Here is a 21,491-nt window from a genome sequence, read left to right on the forward strand (position 1 = left end):
AAAATCAAAACAATAATTTTGGATCGAATCATTGAAAGCTGTATTTGGTTACTAAGTGCTGATTTTCTGAATGATATGGTATTTAATCATCCCGCAAGATGCAAAACGTCGTTTGGAATGCTTCAATATTGTGCATATCGCCGAGCAAAATTCTTTGTTTGGGGCTTTATAGCTATAACGCCCCATATATGTAGGTCGCTGTCATATGTTGGTATAGGGTTGCCAGGAGCTGGCCAAAACCCTACAAAAAATTTGCACTACTTTCAGCAAAACGTCGAACAAAGTCCCAGTCAAAAAGGGCAAGTTGCTGGCTAACGGGAGCTATTTGCCAACTCGGATGCGCTAATTGCCTTTCAATTTGCAAGCAAATTGCTGGCAAATTAGGGGGCTATTTCAAATGCAACATTTGGGCGATTTGCCACCGTCATTTTTTGACGCCCAACCCGCCCATAAATCGCCCACAGAACGCGCCATTTAATCGCCCTTAATTGCCTAATATCAAATTAAAAATAATGCTTATTTTCGGATTCATTATCTACTCACATATACTTAACAGTATACTAGGTAATCACCACCAAATTATAACGAAAAACTTACATTTCTCCCAATTTACCTTTATGTTTGCGGCGGATAATTTAGTTGAACTAACTCTATTTTTTCTTTGCAATCTTGTAGGTCTTTACCTGCAATTAGAACATCATCCAAATAAACAAAAACATTTTCTATTCCTTGCAAAACTTGGTCCATTACTTGTTGGAAAATTGAGACACTTGATGAAGCCCTTTGCGGTAATCTATTATAGGTGTATAATCCTTTAATAGTATTGATTACCATGAATTTTTTTGATTTTTCTGATAAAGACAATTGGGTGTAAGCGCCTTCTAAATCTAAAGCGCAAAATATCTTACACCCTGCCAAGCCCACAAACAAATCCTGTGCCACAGGTAAAGGGTAAGTATTGGGCACCGATAGTTTGTTGATGGAGACTTTACAGTCAATAACCAATCTAATCGTATTATTTTTTTATAACAATCACTATTGGCGATGCCCATTCACTCGTTTTAATTGGAGTAATAACCTTTTCATTTTCTAGTTTCTCCAAGTAATTCAATACGCTGTCTTTCAACCGATACGGGACACTATGAGCTTTTTTGAAAATTGGTTCTGCGCTCTTAAGCACGAGATCCGCTTCAAACCCTACGATTGGTGATGTAAAATCTTTGATAAACACCTCGGAATATTTTCGTTTTATTTCTCTAACCATGGCATTATCTTGCCTAATATTAATATTATTTATTTCCATCGAGTTTGTAAAAAAATTCCTCCAATTAGCAAAAAAAATATCCAAGCCGTCACGTCCCAATAAAGGTATAAAATTATTAGTACAATTAATGTCAAGTAAGCTCGTTTTTCTCCAATTGTAACTGAAACCTTTGCTTCTCCCAGTATTTTAAGTTTGTCCCCATTCACCACTAACAATTTCTTATCAGATTTTTTTAGAGGATTCGCAAAATTTAAATCAAATTGTTGTTTTCCCATAACCGTTACGGATGTACCACAATCAACTTCCATCTGAAGAGGTTTGTTCTCCATGATTATATTTAGCAAGCAAGGGTTATTAATCTTATTTATAGACGACACTAACATACATTGAATATCACCTTTGCCATCATCTTCGCTTTCAACGTCGTCTGCCCGCATCTTATCGAACAATTCGCTGAGCGAATTTCGCTCAGGTTCCGGTCAGTGCTGGGCCCAGGTTTGTTCCACGAATCTACAAACTTCACTGTGTCCCGATGAAATTTTTTTAATTTGAAGCATTTTTTTAATATGGCCTTTCTGGCCACAAAAATCACAAATAAATTGGGAATAATCTTTTTTTATCGCGTCATGCAGTGGCGTAGTAAGAAAATTTTTCGGGGGGGGATATGAATTTTTTTTGTATATATATGAAAAAATGTTCAAAAACTTTGTGAGCAGGAAAAAATGTTCAAAAACCAACTCAGGGAACGGGTTTGGGTAGTCAAGATAGGAAAGCTGGTTGTTGGTATAGAATTAATGCTCTTCCCCTACGAGGACAATCTGGGCGGCAAACTTCAGACTGTCTAATTTACTGAGCCCTTCAGTTCCCTTGTGCCATTCAGTACCACTTCCTCGTTGAGCTTCCGACTGGTTCGCGAACTACTCGGTCTAGTCCCCGACGATAGATGTAGCCTACTCCGACGAAAAGTTCCCCGGCGAGAGAAGTTCGAGCCAACCAGCCAGGTGCTGTCAGTTCGGCGATTCCGGTAAAGTAGGGGTTTGCTGGAGCTCCGGCGCGACTGTGGTGTATTGTCGCGGTCTACGCGGTCTCGTTCCCGGCGGTGAATCTGACTGTAAGCTGACGAAGAGGTCCCAGACGAAAGAAGTTCTCCCGATACCAATTCTTATTTGGTTTCAGTACTACAACTTCTTGAGCCATTTGGCTCCGTAACCGGTGCCATTTAGCACCGCAACTCCTTTAAACCATTTAGTTCTCTTCTTGGGCCATTTAGCACTACTTCCTTGATGGTCCATTCAGTCCTCGACTTGTTCGCGAACAACTCGGTCTGGTCCCCGACGATGGACCTGACCTACTCCGACAGAGAATTCCCCGGCGAGAGAAGTTCTGTGGTGTTTCGTCGCTGTCTACTCAGTCTAGGCGGCGAATCTAACTTACGCTAACGGAGAGTTCCCTGGCGAAAAAAGTTTTCCCAATATCGATTTCGCTATTTTTCTATCGGAATAACCGGTGGGGCGCCGTGGTCGTTCTGGCTATTCATTCCGAGTGGAGCGTGACGTCCGGTTCGCTGGCGTTTCGACGACTCATACTCGCTGCTCTGTTGCAGTCTACTCGACTAGTCCTCGTCGGTGGATCTAGCTTATACCTGCGGAGAGTTCCCTGGCGGTGATTGCTCTCCCGAAACCGTTGTTCGATGTCCATTCCGCTGTAAGACGGTCATGATCTACATCAACGGTTCTCAACCTTTTTCGTACCACGGACCCCTTAGATATCACACTGGGTTGCTGCGGACCCCCACAGATAAACATCAATTTTGTATGCTATCAATATGTTATTTTCAATTTGTTAGGAAACAAGATTTGAAATTTTTGTATATAGAATCTTATTTCTAGTCTTAAGATAGCTTAAAATTTTTCTCTTTTATAAAAAAAATATTTCAACATTGTAACCTCCTAGTTTTAAAATATCCAAAATGTAAAAACAAAATAATTTGGCACCGCCAAGCTAACGCATTTGTGCCTATCAAATAAACGAAATGAATAAAAAAAGACTTGAAATTTCAATATGCACTCGGAAAATATATTTTTCTTCGCGGACTCCCAGCAATGACTTCGCAGACCCCAGGGTGGGAATCACTGATCAACATCATATCTCTGTTTACTGCGTTACACGTCTTTACGAGGCTTGTCATTCTGTAGGCTACATTATTCGGGTTGATGTCCGGTCCTCCCGTTTTAAGTAGCTCCCTGCACGTCACTTCAAACCTCGGACATTCAAAGACTCTCCTCGGACATTCAAAGACTTCCAAACTCGGACATTCAAAGACGCTCCGGTGTCTCCTCGATGTTCACACACTCCAGGCACAGTGTTGACGTTGTGTACCCACACCGATGAAGATACTCCTTAAGCAGCCGTGGCTCGGTAGGAGCTGTTTCAGGTGGAAGGTCATCTCTCCGTGCTTTCTATTGACCCACGTCGACAGGTTTGGATGAGCCGGTAGGTCCACTTTCCTTTCTCCGTATTATCCCATTCCTGCTGCTACGTCACCATCGAATCGATACTCATCATCTTCCTCACGTTTCTGACGTTTCATTGATAGTAGCTCTTGATATCCTCCGTCAGGGTAATACAGATGGGGACTTGGATGGGGATCATCTCGGCGTCAAGGCATACTGGCTCCGGTACGCAATCGCAACTCATACGACCAGCAGTCGAAGCGTCCAGTACAGCTTTTCGCGGTTTCACTTGGTTTTCAGCGCCGCACCCCAAGCAGGAGCCTCATATCGCAGTATCGATGAAACACTAGATAAAGACCCGACATTTCGCATGTGTAATCAGTGTGGTTGTTAAAGCTCAATCAGTCGTCGATTATCACTCCCAATTGTTTCAGTGCACGCTTCGATGCATTCACATGCCCTTCGATGGTGATCTGTATCCGCTGAACCGCTTTGCAGTTGCTGTCCAACAACAAATCCGTCTTGTAGTGAGCCATTTGCAGCTTGACCTGTTCATCCAGCTCTCGATCGCATAGATTGTGTCCGTCGCCGACACCTCCATTTCTTCAAGTGTCTCACCGTTAGTGACACATCGTCCACGAAACCAACGATCTTCACTTTCCTGGGTAGCCGCAGTGTTAAGACCCCACACTGATAGAATATATTCGTAAATCGCTAGGAATTAATTTCGTACAAACAACTTTCATAAAATATACGAATTTTTCCTACATATGATGAATCGTTCGTAGTTCTATCGAAACACTTTTATTTTTTATTGCGAGTTTTTCGTGAAAACCGCGAAATGATTTTCGTTGGCTTATTACGAAACAGCTTCATTCAGCGAACGAGTAGTTCGCTGTTATATACGAATATCTGTATAATATTTACGAGCACCATTCGTCAAACCGTCCACATCAAAAGAGCAATATGGAGCAATTGTTGCTATACATCAGATAATTGTTATTGTCTGACTATTTAGTAGTCGTATCCGTGTCCGCCGGTTGCAGGCAGATTTCCTGAACCTCTTTCGCTTCCAGTTGATTCAGAATCTGGAGCAGTACAGAATTAGTTGACCCGTCGCGAACTGCTCGTTGATTTTTTATGAATTATTTTGAGTTTTTCTCTGCCGGGGCAATATCGGTGCTGTCAAACATCGATCCTAAAAGATCGAATGCGACCAACGAAATCGTTTGTAATATACATAAACGTTTATTGAAATAAACGAAACATTTCGTTTCTTTTACGAAAAATAATGTCGATAACTTTCGTGCAACGTAAACTAAATAAGTAAAATTTACGAAAACTTTCGTTCATCAAGCGGCCATTTCCTTCGTACTACAATAAAATCGATTTGGCCACATCGATTTTTTTAAATAAAAAAACGATATTGTCAAACTTCGATCCCAAAAGATCGACTGAAAACTATAAGAGGCTAATAAATACGAAAACTTTTCTAAGATAAACGAAAAGATTTCGTGCGACCAACGAAATCGTTCACAAATGTTTATTAAAATAAACAAAACATTTCATATCATTCACGAAAAATAATGTCGTTAGCAACGATAACATTCGTGCAGTGTACATTAAATGTGTAAAATTTACGAAAGCTTTCGTTCACCATACGGCCATTCTTGTTCATAAAATGAACGAAACTTACTATTTACAATGCACGAAAATACTTCGTTGCAGAAAACGACGAATGAATTCGTGCATTGCATGATTCATTATATTCACGAATTTATATTATCAGTGCATCGTACATCCCATTCCAAAGTGTTGGACAGAGAATGGAGCCCTGAGTAACGCCCGCTGCGACTCGCAGTGCCTTCTGCCCTTTTGTTCGTCTGGTACAGCAGTGCTCTACTCTGGAAGTAGCTCTTCAGGATCTGGCTCATTCTTTTATGCCACGCTGCGGCATTGGTCTATTCGGGGCTGGATGGCCCGGTGACTTCCCTGACTTTGGCAGCAATATCAGATTCTGCACCTTCCTCATTTCGGGGATTACCATCGTCCAGAGACTTCAGCAGTAGCATCCTGAACATGTCCGGATATGCCATGGTCGCAGCTTTCAGCGCCACGGTTGGTATTCCATCCGGAACGGGGGTTTTCTTTGATTTTAGTCACATCGACGCTTCTTTGAGCTCGTCGTTAGTCACTTGCCACTCGACTGTGTTGCCTCCTTCTTCTTCGCCGTACGGTGTCGGTGACCAGGTAGTTGAATCGTGATTCGGGAAGAGACCCTCAACGATTATCTTTAGCTTACCCGGGCATATTTCAGCTGATGTCGACGGACCCTCGTCTTCGTCATGACGAATCAGTACGCATCCCCCAGGGATTGGCGTTTATTTCTCAGCACAGCTACTTATGGCAATTGGCTTGCTAAGCTTGATCTCCCGTTTTAAAGAGTCCCTACCTTCTAGATACGTCGCTTGCGCTTCTTTCTCATTCTCCGATATTGCGCTCTGAGCCCGCCTGATAATGACCTATTCTAACTTCTCTAATGCTGGAAATATCGAAATTAAAAAAAATCAAACTATTTTGTTTTGGCAAATAACGGTAAATGTTTGTTTTATGATTTTAGTACTATTACGCAATTGAAAAAGTTATCAAATTAAGTCAAATTAAGATAAAAGGTTGAAAGCATTCGAAACTATCGGCTATTGTCAGTCCATCGCAGGTGGATACTCATCCGACCGCGTCCGACCGTTGGTTTGAGAGCAATTTAAAAATTGTAGTTTTTACATAATTTTGGTGCTTTTTATAAAACATTATAAGAAACTATAAGTATTATTTAACTGAATCGCCTGCTAAGATTTCTATCAGTTTCGTAAATTGTTTACCGTTTGTAATAGTCATAAATTTTCGATGAAAAACCCTCACCTCCCTCCCTCCTCACCTTTTCAAACCAGCGGTAGAACTTGTAGATGAGGAACAAAGAGTCATCGAGGAATGTTAACGTTACACACTTTTCTTTAGTATAAAGTAGCACTTCCGAAACAAGTTTTTTTTTTATTTTTGTTCATAGTTGATAAACTGAAAGTGTTTTTTCAGCACAAAATCGTCATCTCCACAACCATTTCGGTCAGTGCAAAAACACCCAACCTGCCACCGTTGGCAATCAGCGACTACGACAAAAACGACACAGCACTGCAATTTTGTTTTTGTTTCGTACTTTTTCATATATGTTTTTACTATGCTTTACCTATTCACTCATAATTAACTATTATTTTAGTTTTCTTTGAAAAAGGCCGCTAAATACGGTCGAAACGTCGGGCAGTTTTAAAAACAATTCGTTTGCTCAAGCTAAATTGACTGAGAAAGCCGTAAATATTCACAGATAACATAACAAGTTTTGGAATGGTCATCAATAAAACAAGGTAATTTATGTATTGTCTCCAATGTACAAATATAATTTAGAAAATTATATTTGTTAGAAAATCGTCCTACTAATGTTACTATAGCTACCATTCACAATGGTTTCGTTTAGGTTGAGTTTTTGAAGAAATATTAGAAGAAAACAAATTTCACACTGTTAAGTGGATTTTTTATGAAAAATGTGCTCAAGATCAAATATTTAAGCTTCTCTTGAATTATAATTGCAAAATAATATATAGAACAGCAGAAAATAATTTTGTCCAGGTTTTCGGCCTAGTTACCCCATGCGCCGTCTACTGCATGACCTTAGTTTTCGTGACATTGTCTTGTTAGATCAGCCTATCAACGTACTTGATTCCGTTGTTCGCCGAAGTAACTCAACAACGTCCTTCTTCGTGCTGCAGCAGGGTTCTATTGGCCGATGCGGTAGCGAATCGCCTGGTGGTCTCTATGGGGATACTTCTCTCACACTCTCCAGTCCATGTACGTCGTCAGTCAAGGACTACAGAATGTGGCGAAATTTCTCTCGGTAGCGATATCCGTTTCGTGAACCATTAAGCTCCTAGCTCCTCGCTTGTTATAGTCCTCGGAGGTCGGGCTGGCCTCCACAACGTGCCGACAGGTAGGTGTCGAGTCTGCAGCGAATTTTCACTACAAGGAAATATTTTCACAAGATAACTTTTGCAAATGAAACTTTGAGAATTTCATTTTAAATATTAGGCATATTTTTGTTTAACATATTCAATTTTTTCAAATTTCTCCAAAATATTTCGGGGGGGGGGGTTTCGTCCCCAAAACCCCCCCCGCTACTACGCCACTGGCGTCATGTTCTCTACGCCATTCCGTTTATTCACTTTTTTTATAATTTGCGTTGAAGTTATTAGTTCGAGGATAGGGCCTAAACCCTAATCTGTTTCTTACCGGTACCCTGGATGATCCCGGTTGATTTACAGCTCTAGCAGACTCCAATGTGGCTGCAAGTTTCTCCAATACTAATGCCTTAGGACGTCTTATAGAATTCATGGAAGCGAATAATTCCGTTTTGTTTTCGATTCATAAGGATTTGGCGTTGTTTTTCGCCATCTCCCACGTCATAATAATTTTTTCGGTTGCCTCCGCGCTTAATTCCTCGTCCTCATTAAGGATCTTTTCTTGAAGATTAGCGTCCCTAATACCCGAAATAATACGGTCTCGGATCGCTTGATGCTTAAATGTACCGAAAGCACAAAATTCTGCTTGTAATTTGACGGATAAAACATAGTCTTCCAGCGGCTCATCAGGTTGTTGAACCCTATTTGAAAATTTCCACCGCTGTACCAAACTAGATGGCTTTTTATCAAATCTATTTTTAAGTTTTTTGATCATATCGGTATATGACACATCGTTAAAATTCCCAACCGGGTACTGTAATTTTAATTCTGCATACACGAGAGGACCGGCTAGAGTGATGAAATGCGCTTTTTTAGATCATCCTCAACATTATTTGTTACAAAGCAAAACTCTAGCCTGTCGATCCAATCAGCAAATGGAGTACCTCTGCGATAAGGCTCTATTGATGACGTCATGCTCAAGTGCGCCATTATCTCTGTTATTGTATTTTTAGACAAACGGTAAAAGCAAAATTCCCAGTTATTTCACAAAAAAATGCTAATTTACATGCATAAAAGTTTGAAAATAAATAAAAATAACGACTCACCCGTCAATACTTCTCACCACTTGTATGCTTTCCACTTGTCAATACTTCTCACCACTTTATGCTGCTGTATGCTTGCAATCACGCTGTCCGAAAAATTACCGCCAACCTTTGCCGATTCTACGCAACGTTACTTTTTCCCACCACCGTATTCAATCCTGGTTCTCCAGATCCACGATCAAAGCACGATCAAATATTGGCCAGAGAAAAAAGTACGGAGCTGCTGCGAAAACAAAAGAATTACTAATATTGTTTAAACAAAGGCAGTACAAAAGTTAAACAATAGAGTTTTATTGTGCACGATGTTTGTCTTTGTTTGCCTGCCAAATAATAAAAACCGACGCCACTATGATGACGTATTTTATAATTGAAGAATAAATTTTTATCAGTTTTTTTTTTGAATTAGCATTTATTTTTCGGATATTCACCCTATATTTTTCGGATTCTAGGCGAAAGCAAGCAAGCCCCCGCGAACTAAATAAAATGGTGCCCAAGCAGGTAAAAGGGCTGTACTATACCTTTAATTTGCGTTTTTTTCGTTTAACCCTCGTCGCCACTTTGAAGTACCATACTTACTCTAATTCAGCAAGGAAGGTCTAAAACGGAGAATTCCGGGAAAATCACCTTAACACAAAGGGAACCAGGGAAAAGCATGGATTTCTCTCCTTTCTTATTTAGCGTAAGATAAAACTGAACTGCTTCGTATGAGGGTACTAGAACAAGTGACGGTCCGGCCGTCTTTTATTACCTTTCGCATTAGTCACGTTACAATGCGTTATTCTTTTTGACTTGAGATCATACGGCGTATGCTACAATTATAACCTTCCAAATAGAGGTGTGCGCCACGCCGCCGCCGCCGCGCCGCGCCGACTATTGCATGTAAAAATAGCAGGCACATCGGCGTGACGCCTGCGCGCCGCCTACCATTACCTGAAATCGGCGGCGCGGCGCACACCTCTACTTCCAAATGTAGATATTACATTTTTATTATATTTTATTATAGAAAAGAAATCATTATTCGAATTCTAAAACTTTGTAAAAGAAAAAACAGCCACAATAATATTAAATTGAAAAACCTGTTTTAATCCACCTAGCGGTGCAATTGTGCCTTTCTCAATCATGAACATGAGAATGTGTGCGTTGTTTATATTCATTAAAAGCTTTTAAATGCATATATTACATTTTATTATTATACATCACATGACAACTATATACAGGAAAAGAAATCATTATTCGAGTTCTAAAATTTTGTAAAAGAAAAAAACAGCCACGGTAATATTGAACTGAAAAAGGTGCGAAATCGGCGAAGTCCCAAAAAGTCGAACTTTATAAAAAAATTTAAATTTTAAAATGAATTTTAAAGATATTTGGCATCAAAAATACGAATACGATTTCTGAAATTTCATGGGATCCCCCCTTTGAAAAAAATTTGAGTTCCGGCTTATATGGGAATTTCATGTGTGACCGGACGGTTCAGTCTATATTTCATGAACCATATAGGCGATTCGTGCGAAATTTTATAGACATCTGTGGGGATAATATGGCTATCATTTGGGACTAAGTTTGTGAAAATCGGCCTAACCATTTCCGAGAAAGTGATATGAGTTTGCTAGTTTTGAAAGATGGCCGCTTTTCCCTTGTACTTCCGGAACCGTCTATGGTGGTCAATGTAGTCAACGAAAGTTTGCTTGGCCGTCGGTGACCTAGAACTGCAAATTTAAGTTGTTTAAGAGACATTTTAGCGAAAATTTTTACCTTTTTTGCTTTCATCGGAGTATCGGTTTGAATCACAATTTGCTATGTGATCGCACGCCACAACCCGTAGCTCCGGAACCGGAAGTCGGTTCGGGATAAAATTTAATAGCCATTTACGGGGACGCAACATCTTTCATTTGAGACAAAGTTTGGTTGATTCGGTCTAGCCATCTCCGAGAAACCGATGTGACTGTTATTCTGAATTTGGATACTTCCGCCGGGGCTTCTGGAACCGATGATGGTGGCCAATGTGACCAAAAAGGCTTTGAATGGCTGTTAGTGACCTAGTACTACAAATCGAAGCAGTTGTGGTCACATTTTGGAAAATTTTTCACCATTATACCACAGACCAACAGACATAACACTATGAGGGAATTCCCTCAAAAAGCATCGATCCGACAATTTTCCCAGAACACTAGCTCCACCTTTTATTCACAGTCCCAAACACTCATTTACTGGTGGGTTACCCCTCAGGTTTGGGAACAATTTTTCACTAGTGGTCTATCACCCGTATGCTTGTTCATATGTCAGTGGCGCCATAATTTCAAATGTGGCCACAGTCCCAACTACAAATATATTTAAAATGACCGTTAAAGCGGGCGAAGCTTTGGTTTTGAGTGGTATGTCTGTTAGTCTGTGATTATACATTCATTGCAAAATTTATTAAAATCGACATTTTCTGCGTGATCGTACTCATCACCCTGTAATTCCCGAACCGGAAGTCGGATCAATTAGAAATTCGATAACCTATGGGAACGATGTATCTTTCATTTGGGACTAAGTTTGTGAAAATCGATTCAGCCATCTCTGAAAAGTGATTGAGATTGTGTTCGCGTACACAAACACACCGCCACACAAACATACAGGGGGCAGCAGGGACAGGAGGACAGAAGTTCAGGGGCTTAACGAACCCCCCCCCCCCCCTCGGACCTACTGCGAGTTGGGGAGTCTTGCTAGGATATGATGGGGCAAGGCAATGCATTGCAATGTTGGGCTCTGCCAAACCTCTAGAAAAAGCCATATAAATCCGAATGCTGCTCCGACGAAGCGAGTCGGTGCCGCTTCCGCTAAGGTTTTACCCAAGACTTAAGCATAAAGCACCCTTGCCCAACGGGAGTGCCAACCGGCAAATTAGGATCGACACCAGTAAGATCCTAATTACGGCATACTGGTGGCAGAACACGGATGTGAATAAGGATTTCATCGAAATTATCTACTGACCGACAGTCACGCCATTCCACTACCCTAGTAAGGATGGGTAACAGCCTTGTTATCTGCTCACACAATGAGCCACAAAGAGCGAAATACACCGATTAAAAATAGAGCAGCACAAAAACACTGCGATGTGCATAACGACCGCACAAAGAGAAACTTGAAAACGAAAAAGAGTAAGATCTGTGCACCAAGAGCTGCACAATTTCGTTCACAGAGTCACCTTGAAGAGCCACTTTTTTGTGCCTCCCCTCACTGGAAAGCAGGTAGGAAGGCGAGTCAAACTACAATTCAGATAAAGTTTGATCGGAAGAACGTTTTGAAAATGTTTTTTGGTTCCCTTCTCTACTTGCGTGTGCGTGGGACCAAGATACACACTAAAGAGCCTCTTTATTTATACTCTTTGTGGCGTGCAGCCATGGCGTAGAATATACGTGTGGGAGCAACACGCATCGGAGTGAAGAGGCTTATTCTGAAAGATAAGAGCGGTGGTTCGCATGAAAAGTGCAAAGAGCGTTTGTTTCGAAACCCGCCACCTTAGCTGATGCAAGTAGGATCAGTTGAAGGCTCCTGACTAGCGCCGATCCGGCTCTGAACGTACCCCATGAAGTCAACCCTTGCATGCGACCTCACTGCTCGCAAAGGTAACCATGGGATCATGTGAGGTGGCTACTTATTACGGGCGTAGATAGCGGCTTGGAGTTGGGACTCAAAAAGCATGCAAGAAGACAAAATCAACAAAAACAAGAAAAATTCTAACGGAGCAACTGTGGTGAACCCGTTCGCCAAAAGGTGGGCTAGCGAGGTCACCGACCCAGCATAACGAACAAGTGCAACAGCAAGTGCAACCGCAACAGCAGCAGCAGCGAGAGCACCCTAGCGAGTCCATACAGAGCGCGAGCGGCGACACACCAACTGGACGCCAAGGTAAGCTAGGATTTCAGGTACGCACACCGAAACCAAGCGTTACCCAAGAAGACCAGCAGTCTGGGTTACCTAAAGTGACAAAGTTGAGGCAAAAAATTGAAGAACTCTACGAATTCGTGAAAAGCAAGGGTAACGTGCACGGACAGATCAAGGATCTAGTGATTACCATCAAATCCGCCGTAGCAGCAGCCGAATGCGAACATACTAGAGCGAGCTGAAAACGCCGAAAAGGCGCTGAAGTCCACAGCGATAGAAGAAGCAGAAGCCTATGAGACACAGAATGGCGACCGGTATTCTCGTTCTGTGAACAGAATAAGGGAAACGCCAGGAGAGGAGGAAGAACCGAAGAAGGCCGGTGAATGACAGCGAAAAAGCCGACAATCGCAGAGTGAATGGCGTACCGTATAAACCGCAGAAGAGAGGAAGAAAAAGTAGAAAGAAAAGAAGGAAAAGAAGAAAAAAGACCTTCGGCTACGACAGCAGAAGCAGAGGGGACGCTCTAGTCGTCAAAGTAAATGAAGGCGTGACGTACGCTGCGATCCTCAAAAGGGTGAGAGAGGATCCCAAGTTGAAGGAGCTGAGGAAGAACGTTATAAGAACCAGGCGTACTCAGAAAGGCGAAATGCTGTTCGAGCTGAAAAAAGATCCATTGATCAAGAGCTCGGCCTACCGGGAACTCGTGGCAGAAGGAGAAGCGACTGTGAGAGCATTAGTTCAGGAAGCAGTGGTCGAGTGTAGGAATCTGGACGAGATCACAACGGAAGACGAAGTGAAAAGCGCGCTAATAGAGCAAGGAAACCTGGAGAGGAAGCGGATATCAATAAGATTGAGGAAGACGTACAGTGGCACACGGACAGCAGTGATACGCTTATCGCCAACCGCAGCCAACAAGCTTATGTCGACCGGTAAGATCAAAATGGGGTGGTCGGTGTGCTCGTTGTGATTGATCCATAGAGCCACTAAACAAATGGAGAGGTGTTTCAGGTGCCTGGGTTTCGGCCATCAGGCAAGAAACTGTAGAGGCCCGCACAGATCTGATCTGTGCAGAAAATATGGGGAGCAACCGAAGTGCTTGCTCTGCACAAATAAGGGCGGAAAAGACCACATGACGGGAGGCTTCTTATGCCCAGAGTACAAAAAGGCGAAGGCAGGCCAATAATGATGGAGGTTACCCAGCTCAATCTCAATCATTGTGACATTGCACAGCAACTGTTGTGGCAGTCAACAACAGAAATTAAATGCGACGTTGCAATTATTGCAGAGCCGTATCGTGTCCCTCCCGATAATAGTAACTGGGTGGTGGATAGTGCAGGGATGGCGGCAATCCAAGTGATAGGCGGTTTCCCTGTTCAAGAAGTGGTGGATAGCACACACGAAGGTTTCGTGATCGCCAGGATAAACGGCGTATTCGTGTGTAGCTATTATGATCCTCCACGGTGGACACCAGAGCAATACAACCGGATACTGGACGCATTAACCGACTCGTTAGTCGGGCGAACGCCGGTTGTTTTAGGAGGAGATTTCAACGCTTGAGCCGTGGAGTGGGGTAGCAGGCTGACCAATGCACGAGGTTACAGCCTATTGGAAGCACTGGCGAAGCTGGACGTAAAGCTGTGCAACGAAGGTTTCGGTAGCACATTCCGTAAAGACGGTCGGGAATCCATCTTTAACGTAACATTCTGCAGCGCGTCGCTGATAGATGACATGAATTGGCGAGTTAGTGAGAAGTACACACATAGTGGTCACCAAGCTATCCACTACACCATTGGTCGGCGAAATCGTACGGTGACACCGAGAGTGAGGACTGGCGAGCGGAAGTGGAATATAAAGAAATTCGACAAGGACCTTTTTGTGGAAGCACTTCGTGCTGACAGCGTCAATCCAATTCCGACTGCCGATGAGCTGTCGGAAACAATAGCTAGGGCATGCGATATAACAATGCCGAGGAAAATGGAGCCAAGGAACTACCGGCGTCCGGCGTACTGGTGGAACGAAAGGCTAAGCATCCTCCGGCCTACTTGCCTAAAAGCCAGAAGACACGTTCAGAGAGCAAGATCTGAGGCAGTCAGAGAAAAAAGGGGCCGCTTTTAAACGTGAGATTGTGCTAAGCAAGTCCACCTGCTATAAGGAGCTGTGCAGAGAAGTAGACGCTAACCCCTGGGGCAATGCTTACCGTATCGTTATGACCAGGATCAAGGGTCCAATGACGCCAGTCGAAATGTGCAGCGACAAGCTGAAAATTATCGTGGAGGGCCTTTTCCCGAAGCACGACCCAACCGCATGGCCGCCTAAACCGTGCGCTGATGCAGATGGTCGAAATGCAGGTGACAATCGGGTTTCCAACGACGAGCTCTTTATAGTGGCAAAAGGGCTGAAAGCGAAGAAAGCTCCCGGACCGGATGGTATCCCCAACGTAGCACTGAAGACTGCGATCCTGGCGTTTCCGGACATGTTCAGGGTAGTCCTACAGAAATGCCTGGACGATGGCTACTTCCCGGATAGATGGAAGATCCAGAAGCTGGTGTTGCTGCCAAAATCAGGGAAACCACCAAGATCCAGCATCGTATCGGCCTATATGCCTGCTGATCCACCGTCGGGGACTAGACCGAGTAGACGAGGCGGGGAGCTTAATGGCTCACAGAAACGTACATCGGTATCGGTCTGCCGGGTCGGGAATTCACGATAGGGTAGATTCGGCGCCGTGGACTACCCGACAGAATCGTGACGAAAAGGGGAGCTAATTGGCTCACGAAACAAACACCGGTAACGAAAGAAATTCCGTTGTCGGGTAACTCTCAATCGGAGTAGGATAAGCGGTAAAGCTGGAAGATTTTAGTAGATCTAAATGGCTCAAGAAAGCGGGTATCGGTGTCGGGGGAAATTCCTCCGTCGGGGAAATATCGGTCGGAGTAGGATGAGTTCACCGTTGAGCGCTATCCAAGCGGATCGTGATAAGGCCGGGAGCTGAATGACTCACGGAAACATGAGCTAAATGTCTCAGGGAATCAGCACCTAAACGGCTCACCACAGGGACGAGAAATAAACGGCGACGTAATGGATGGAGACAAGAAGCAGAAGAGGAATCGAGAGATAAATCAAAGCTCATAGGTCGTGCTACTCCATGAACCAAGCGAGGCTCTCAGATAGAGCAGCAGAAAGAGGTGCGACGAAAGCGCAACGAACCCCCACGAAGTAATACGATGACGTAGTTCCCTGGGGAAGAAGGGCGTAAAAAGTAAGGAATGTTTTTAGTGGTTAGGCACGAACGTGAGTCGTGAGTCCCACACAGTGCCAATACACTACAGACCAGACTTTTGAAGCTTTTTTAATCTTAATAAAAAACACACATACATACACACAGACATTTGCCGAACTCGACGAACTGAATCAAATGGTATATGTCACTCGGCCCTCCGGGCCTCCGTTAAAAAGTCGGTTTTCAGAACAATTGCAATACCTTTCTATTGAGAAAGGCAAAAATGTTGCTAAAAATAAGTTTTTCACTCTTAGCAAAAAACAACCAACGCATACTCTTAGTTTAAATATAAAACTTTTGTTTTGAGTACTATTCTTCATTTGCTTAAAAGGAAAACTGTTACTATGATTATTATTCTTGATTAATTTAAAAGTTTTACTTTCAACCTAATAGTTGGCGTTGGTTGTTTTTTGCTAAGAGCGGAACACTCTTACTTTTACCAATATTTTCTTCTGTGTGCATGATTCTCTGCACATTTGCAACACCGGTCCTTATTGCAACAAAGGTCCATTTGCTTGTATTCAGTGCAACCCATGTCGAAGGAGCGTCTGACTTTTCGGTTGTACCGCGAAAGAGTGTGCCGTTTTGATTACGAGAAATTGTGACATGTTGTGACATATGTGGGAGGGGGAGTAAGCAAGAAAGTCACGTAACTTTTTTTTACTGAAGAAAAAAAATTGAGGGATTTGTTACGTAATGTAATAGAGAAATATTTGACAATTTGTTACATAGGGGAGAGGGGAGTCAATTTTGGGCAATTTATGAGTAACGCAATTTATGAATGGTCCCTCATCTGGGCGAACTTTAGAGTTATATGCCACGACTGAATATTTCTGCGTCAGTTCTTTCGAAATCTAGCCGCCTTCAAATACCTGATTTCACGAATATTTAGTTCAAGATTTACATTTACATGAAATGAGCGAAAGTTTACAACGATCGAGCTTCGATTGAATCGTTTGGAAATTCGGTTTTCGGTGCTTTTAACAATTTTTCTGCCAGCGAAAATAAATTTAACATTTGTTGAAGAAACAATTATTGAAATAAATTCTTCGGATTGCTGTATTATAGAGACGGCTGAAATTTTCGAATAAATCATCTGCTGATAGAACTAACCTGCACGCGCAGTCTCCCGAAAAAATGCTCCATCTGATGTCTAACATCTCGCGTAAACTGCCTTCACATTTTTTTTTCGCAAAATGGTACATTCATCGCCTTCAAACACCTTGTTTCGAATGATAATATTGCACATAAATCTGCAGTGAACTTATCTTTTTAATTTTCACAAAACTGAAAATTTTGATTGTTTGCGTAACATTTGGATGATTTTCTCAACATTAGCTTTCGTGTCTTGTTAGAAAAGTTAATCATATTCTGAAAATAAAATTGGTTTAAAATTGATCCGTGTGTCAATTTTTCCCAATGTTTCATCGGCATATTTCGGCTTATGCATACACACTTAATTATTGTTCGAATGTCGAACAGAAAATGAAAGCCAATGTAAACACCAAAGGGGCGCCAAATAGAGACTCCGCCAAGGGCGCCAGAAGGCCATGCTACTGCTTTCGGTATTATACTGTTTCTGAAAAATGAAGATAAGATATTTATACCAATTCAAGCGCCATTCATTGATAGTAGACCAGTTGGTCAATGAAATTGTTGGCACCTTTGGTAATGAGATCAATAAAGGATTTTTCCGCTGTTAGCAATTTGACCCAAAGGTTGCAATTTGAATGCAAAACTGGTTTCCTCATATCTACCACATCGCAAAGTTTTGAAATTCGACGTAGTAGATTGGGAAGCTACCGAACATTTATACACTGTGAACAACAGGAAATGTGTCCGGAAAATAAATTACGAATCATTGGAGATTACTGTATTGTCGGAGGTATTTGAACAGTACGGCTTCATAAACGTTATCGCAAAACGCCGCGAATTCATCTAAACAATAAAACTTACGAAACTGCCGAACACAAAAGGCTACGCCGCCTTTAGTCTAGTCGATGGATGAGTAAGACCAGCAAAAATATGACCCTGCGAAAATTATTCGATCCATACAATACCCACGTTTATGCATCGAAAGAATCGCTCCAGCGCAAATTGCACGGGGAAACGTAAACGTACTGGGCTGATTCTTGTTCAAAGATCTCACATCGGCAATGAGTCTGACAAGCGCAGTGGTTGCTTTCATACATCATTATCAACAATGTTCATATGGTATTCGACAAAAAAGAGGATACTGTATATTTTATTGCAGCAATAATCTTATCAAATTAAGCACATCGTGTTTAAAAGATACCACGAGAGCGGAAACGACATCAGTTAGATTTTAATTTCGAACGAGGTTGCAAATCAGACTCGAATTTCACGATCGTATGTTAGTTTACTGCTTATCTAAAATGGCGTACCTGTTAGTGATATTTGGGTGTTGCATCTTAATCATAACTATCGTTAACTGCAATGCTGTTGATTCAGTTTGTAGCAGTGGAGGATTTTTCGCTGTACATACGAATAATTGCAAAGAATTCAATTACTGTATAGAAGATTCCAACGGTAGTTTGTATGCTATCAAATATGAATGCCCTGTTGGGGAACAGTTTTCTGATACTAAACAGCGATGTGAATTGGAAGGTAGTTTTGACTGCACTGAAGTTCCAGGTGAGCCTCCAGTCGATGATCCAGGTACAGCAGAGTCATTTGAGTGCCCATCGCCTGGACGATTTCCTGATTCAACATCGCTCGACTGTAGATCATACTACGCATGCACTGTCAATGGTAACAACGAATTAGTGGGTATTTCAATAACATGTCCCATTAACACAATATTTTCATGGGATACAAAAAAATGTATGAATGACCTTTCCTATACGTGTCCTATTTCTGTGACAACTACTGTAACTGTTCCAACAACAACAACTGATCTACCGGATACAAGTTATCCAAACGGGTTCGTGTGTTCTGCAGCTGGTCGATACGCAAACCCAGATTCTACCGATTGTAGAGATTACTATCTATGTACAGCAAATGTTGACGGGAGTTTTCAGGCAATTTTAACTCAATGTCCACCTACGACAGTATTCTCACCAGAAGACAAAAAGTGTGTTAAAACAGCACAATATCAATGTCCAGCCACAACAGTTGGATCTACTGAGGCATCTTCAACCACTATAGATATCACGCCCGATGATGGATATAAATGTCCAGGCATTGGTCGGTATCCACATAAAGAATCTCCTGAATGTAGTTCGTACTATCTCTGCACACCGGATATATCTGGAGCACTTATTGGTATTTTGACTGATTGTCCGCAATCCACAATATTTTCCTGGGATGAAAACAAATGTGTGATGAAGCATTTGTTCACGTGCCCCAATACAACTCCGGAACCGAATGAAACAACAACACCATCTGTAATCGTTACTACAACGCCTACAAGTATTGACTATGAATGCATGGATGATGGTTCGTTTCCCAATAAAAATTCACCAGATTGCACATCGTACTACATATGCATAATAGGATCGGACGGGTACCTAGTTGCAATGATCGCTAGATGTCCGGAAACAACCATTTTTTCATGGGATTCGAAAACATGCGTTGCTTCCTCATCCTATATATGTCCAAATCAGGCTCCTTCATCGACGACTACCGAAATTCACAAAACATCGCTGCTGACAACCACTACACTGGCAGCAACAACTACAACAGTTTTGACCACCATTGCACCAGAATTAATAACCACAACCATACCTGCAACTACTACACTGGTACCAACCTCAACCATAGTATCGACCACTTTTCCCGAGGAATTTGTGTGTACTTCTGCTGGACGTCATCCAAATCCTGTGCAACCCGGCTGCCAAACCTACAAGTATTGTATCCAAAGTGCAACAGGAATCTTTCTAGAATACACGTTCAAATGCCCTGTGGAATCTTTCTTCAATCCAGCAGAACAACGTTGCTCCGCGAGCTATGTATGTCCCCAGGTGCAAATCTCTACAACTGAAGCACCGACAACTCCAGGTCCCTTCATCTGCAGTTCCAATGGACGTTTCCCCAACTTATCGGCGTCGACCTGTGAAACCTACATACAATGCATGAAAACGGCTGACGGAAGATTTTTGAAGTATGTCTTCAAATGTCCAGCAGGATCCTTATTCAGTCCAACTGAAGAACGATGCTCGCCTTCCTTCAGTTGCACAGGTTGACACTTGCTGAAAAACTTTCTGCTTAAGCAGTATTCAACTGAAAAACCTATATGCACGATTCTACACGAATAGTAATACTTTAGATCACATTGTTTGTTTGTCGAGGCATTGAGAAATTAGGTGGTTTATAATTTAACCTAATAGAGTTTATATTATATATGAAATATGCTTAAATTGTTCTAACATGTTGAATCTTCTTCCGAATCTGTTGGTTTAAGTGTATTAAGTTTTATTGAAATAAACGCTCCCTCTAATATGTTTCTTTTTCTGTAAATCATTGCATTGTTTGGAATTTTATGACATTGCTATTTAGTATTTTCATAAAATCTCCGATTTTCGTAAGGACATGGTGTAATACCCTATTACCCTGAAAGTTACTACATCTGATGTCATCAGCCGATGTGGCTGGTATTATATTGAATTCTAATATCCCAAATACCATTTCCTCGAATGTTTGAATAGCAGTGTAGTATCCGCATGTAGCCCACATTTGAGTCTTGGCGACTCAGTAATACGTGGGCTGCTCCATATTTTTCAGGAGTTGATAAACAAGGTGTCGTAATATCAAATTTGACATTTTAACCGTGAAGCTTAACATGTTTCATCATAAACATAGGCGGCTCGAGCCGGATGGTAAAAGGGGGGGGGCGCCTTCTTGGAAAATGTATCTGATCCCGATTTGGAAAATGAAAGGTTGAAGGTTGGAAATGCATGCGTTGTGCGTGGCAAAGAATTTCTCAAATCAAGCGCAGAAATGTTTTAATATGTTCCTTAAGGAAGCCACTAAGGATGGAAATTTTTCTGGTTGAAAAGGGGGGGGGGCACGTGCCCCCCGTGCCTCCCCCTGGAGCCGCCAGTGATCATAAATTGACTCAGAACGTATTTATTTGTCATTGATTGGTGGTTCTAGAATTGTAATTGTGGTTCTAGAAAACGTCGATGCCAATAGACTGAAATAGCGATAATAATGTCTAAGATCCACTTCTCAATGCAGTTCGTTCATCTCAATGGTACTCAACGAGACGTGAAGCTAACTTTCGATTTTAACAAGAAATTCACCAGAGACCCATTTTAATAGTAATATTTCCCAGGTACCCACCAAGCATTAGTGTTATACCACACCTTTAGTGTCCTTTAAAGCTTAAGACTCCTATATTGAAAAACAGCAAACCGAGAAAAACGCTGTTCAAGATTTATATTTTTATTGAGTCTTATGGGTGAGACGACCACGTTTTGGTATTTTTCTTGATATTTTTCATACATATGGTGACATAAAGGAAATATATACTAGAGACCCCATTGCTTTAATTTT

General features: G+C 42.0%; 1 protein-coding gene across 1 annotated transcript; it reads left to right on the forward strand.

The window, feature by feature from the left end:
* Positions 1-18,304: 18,304 nt before the first annotated feature.
* Positions 18,305-20,433, forward strand: LOC131676389 (mucin-2-like). Its single transcript, XM_058955460.1, has one exon. The coding sequence runs from the start codon at positions 18,347-18,349 to the stop codon at positions 20,177-20,179; it is 1,833 nt and encodes a 610-aa protein (XP_058811443.1). The 5' UTR covers positions 18,305-18,346; the 3' UTR covers positions 20,180-20,433.
* The last annotated feature ends 1,058 nt before the right edge of the window (positions 20,434-21,491 follow it).

Source organism: Topomyia yanbarensis, chromosome 1 (assembly GCF_030247195.1).
Source record: "Topomyia yanbarensis strain Yona2022 chromosome 1, ASM3024719v1, whole genome shotgun sequence".
NCBI classification, from domain to species: Eukaryota; Metazoa; Arthropoda; class Insecta; order Diptera; family Culicidae; genus Topomyia; species Topomyia yanbarensis.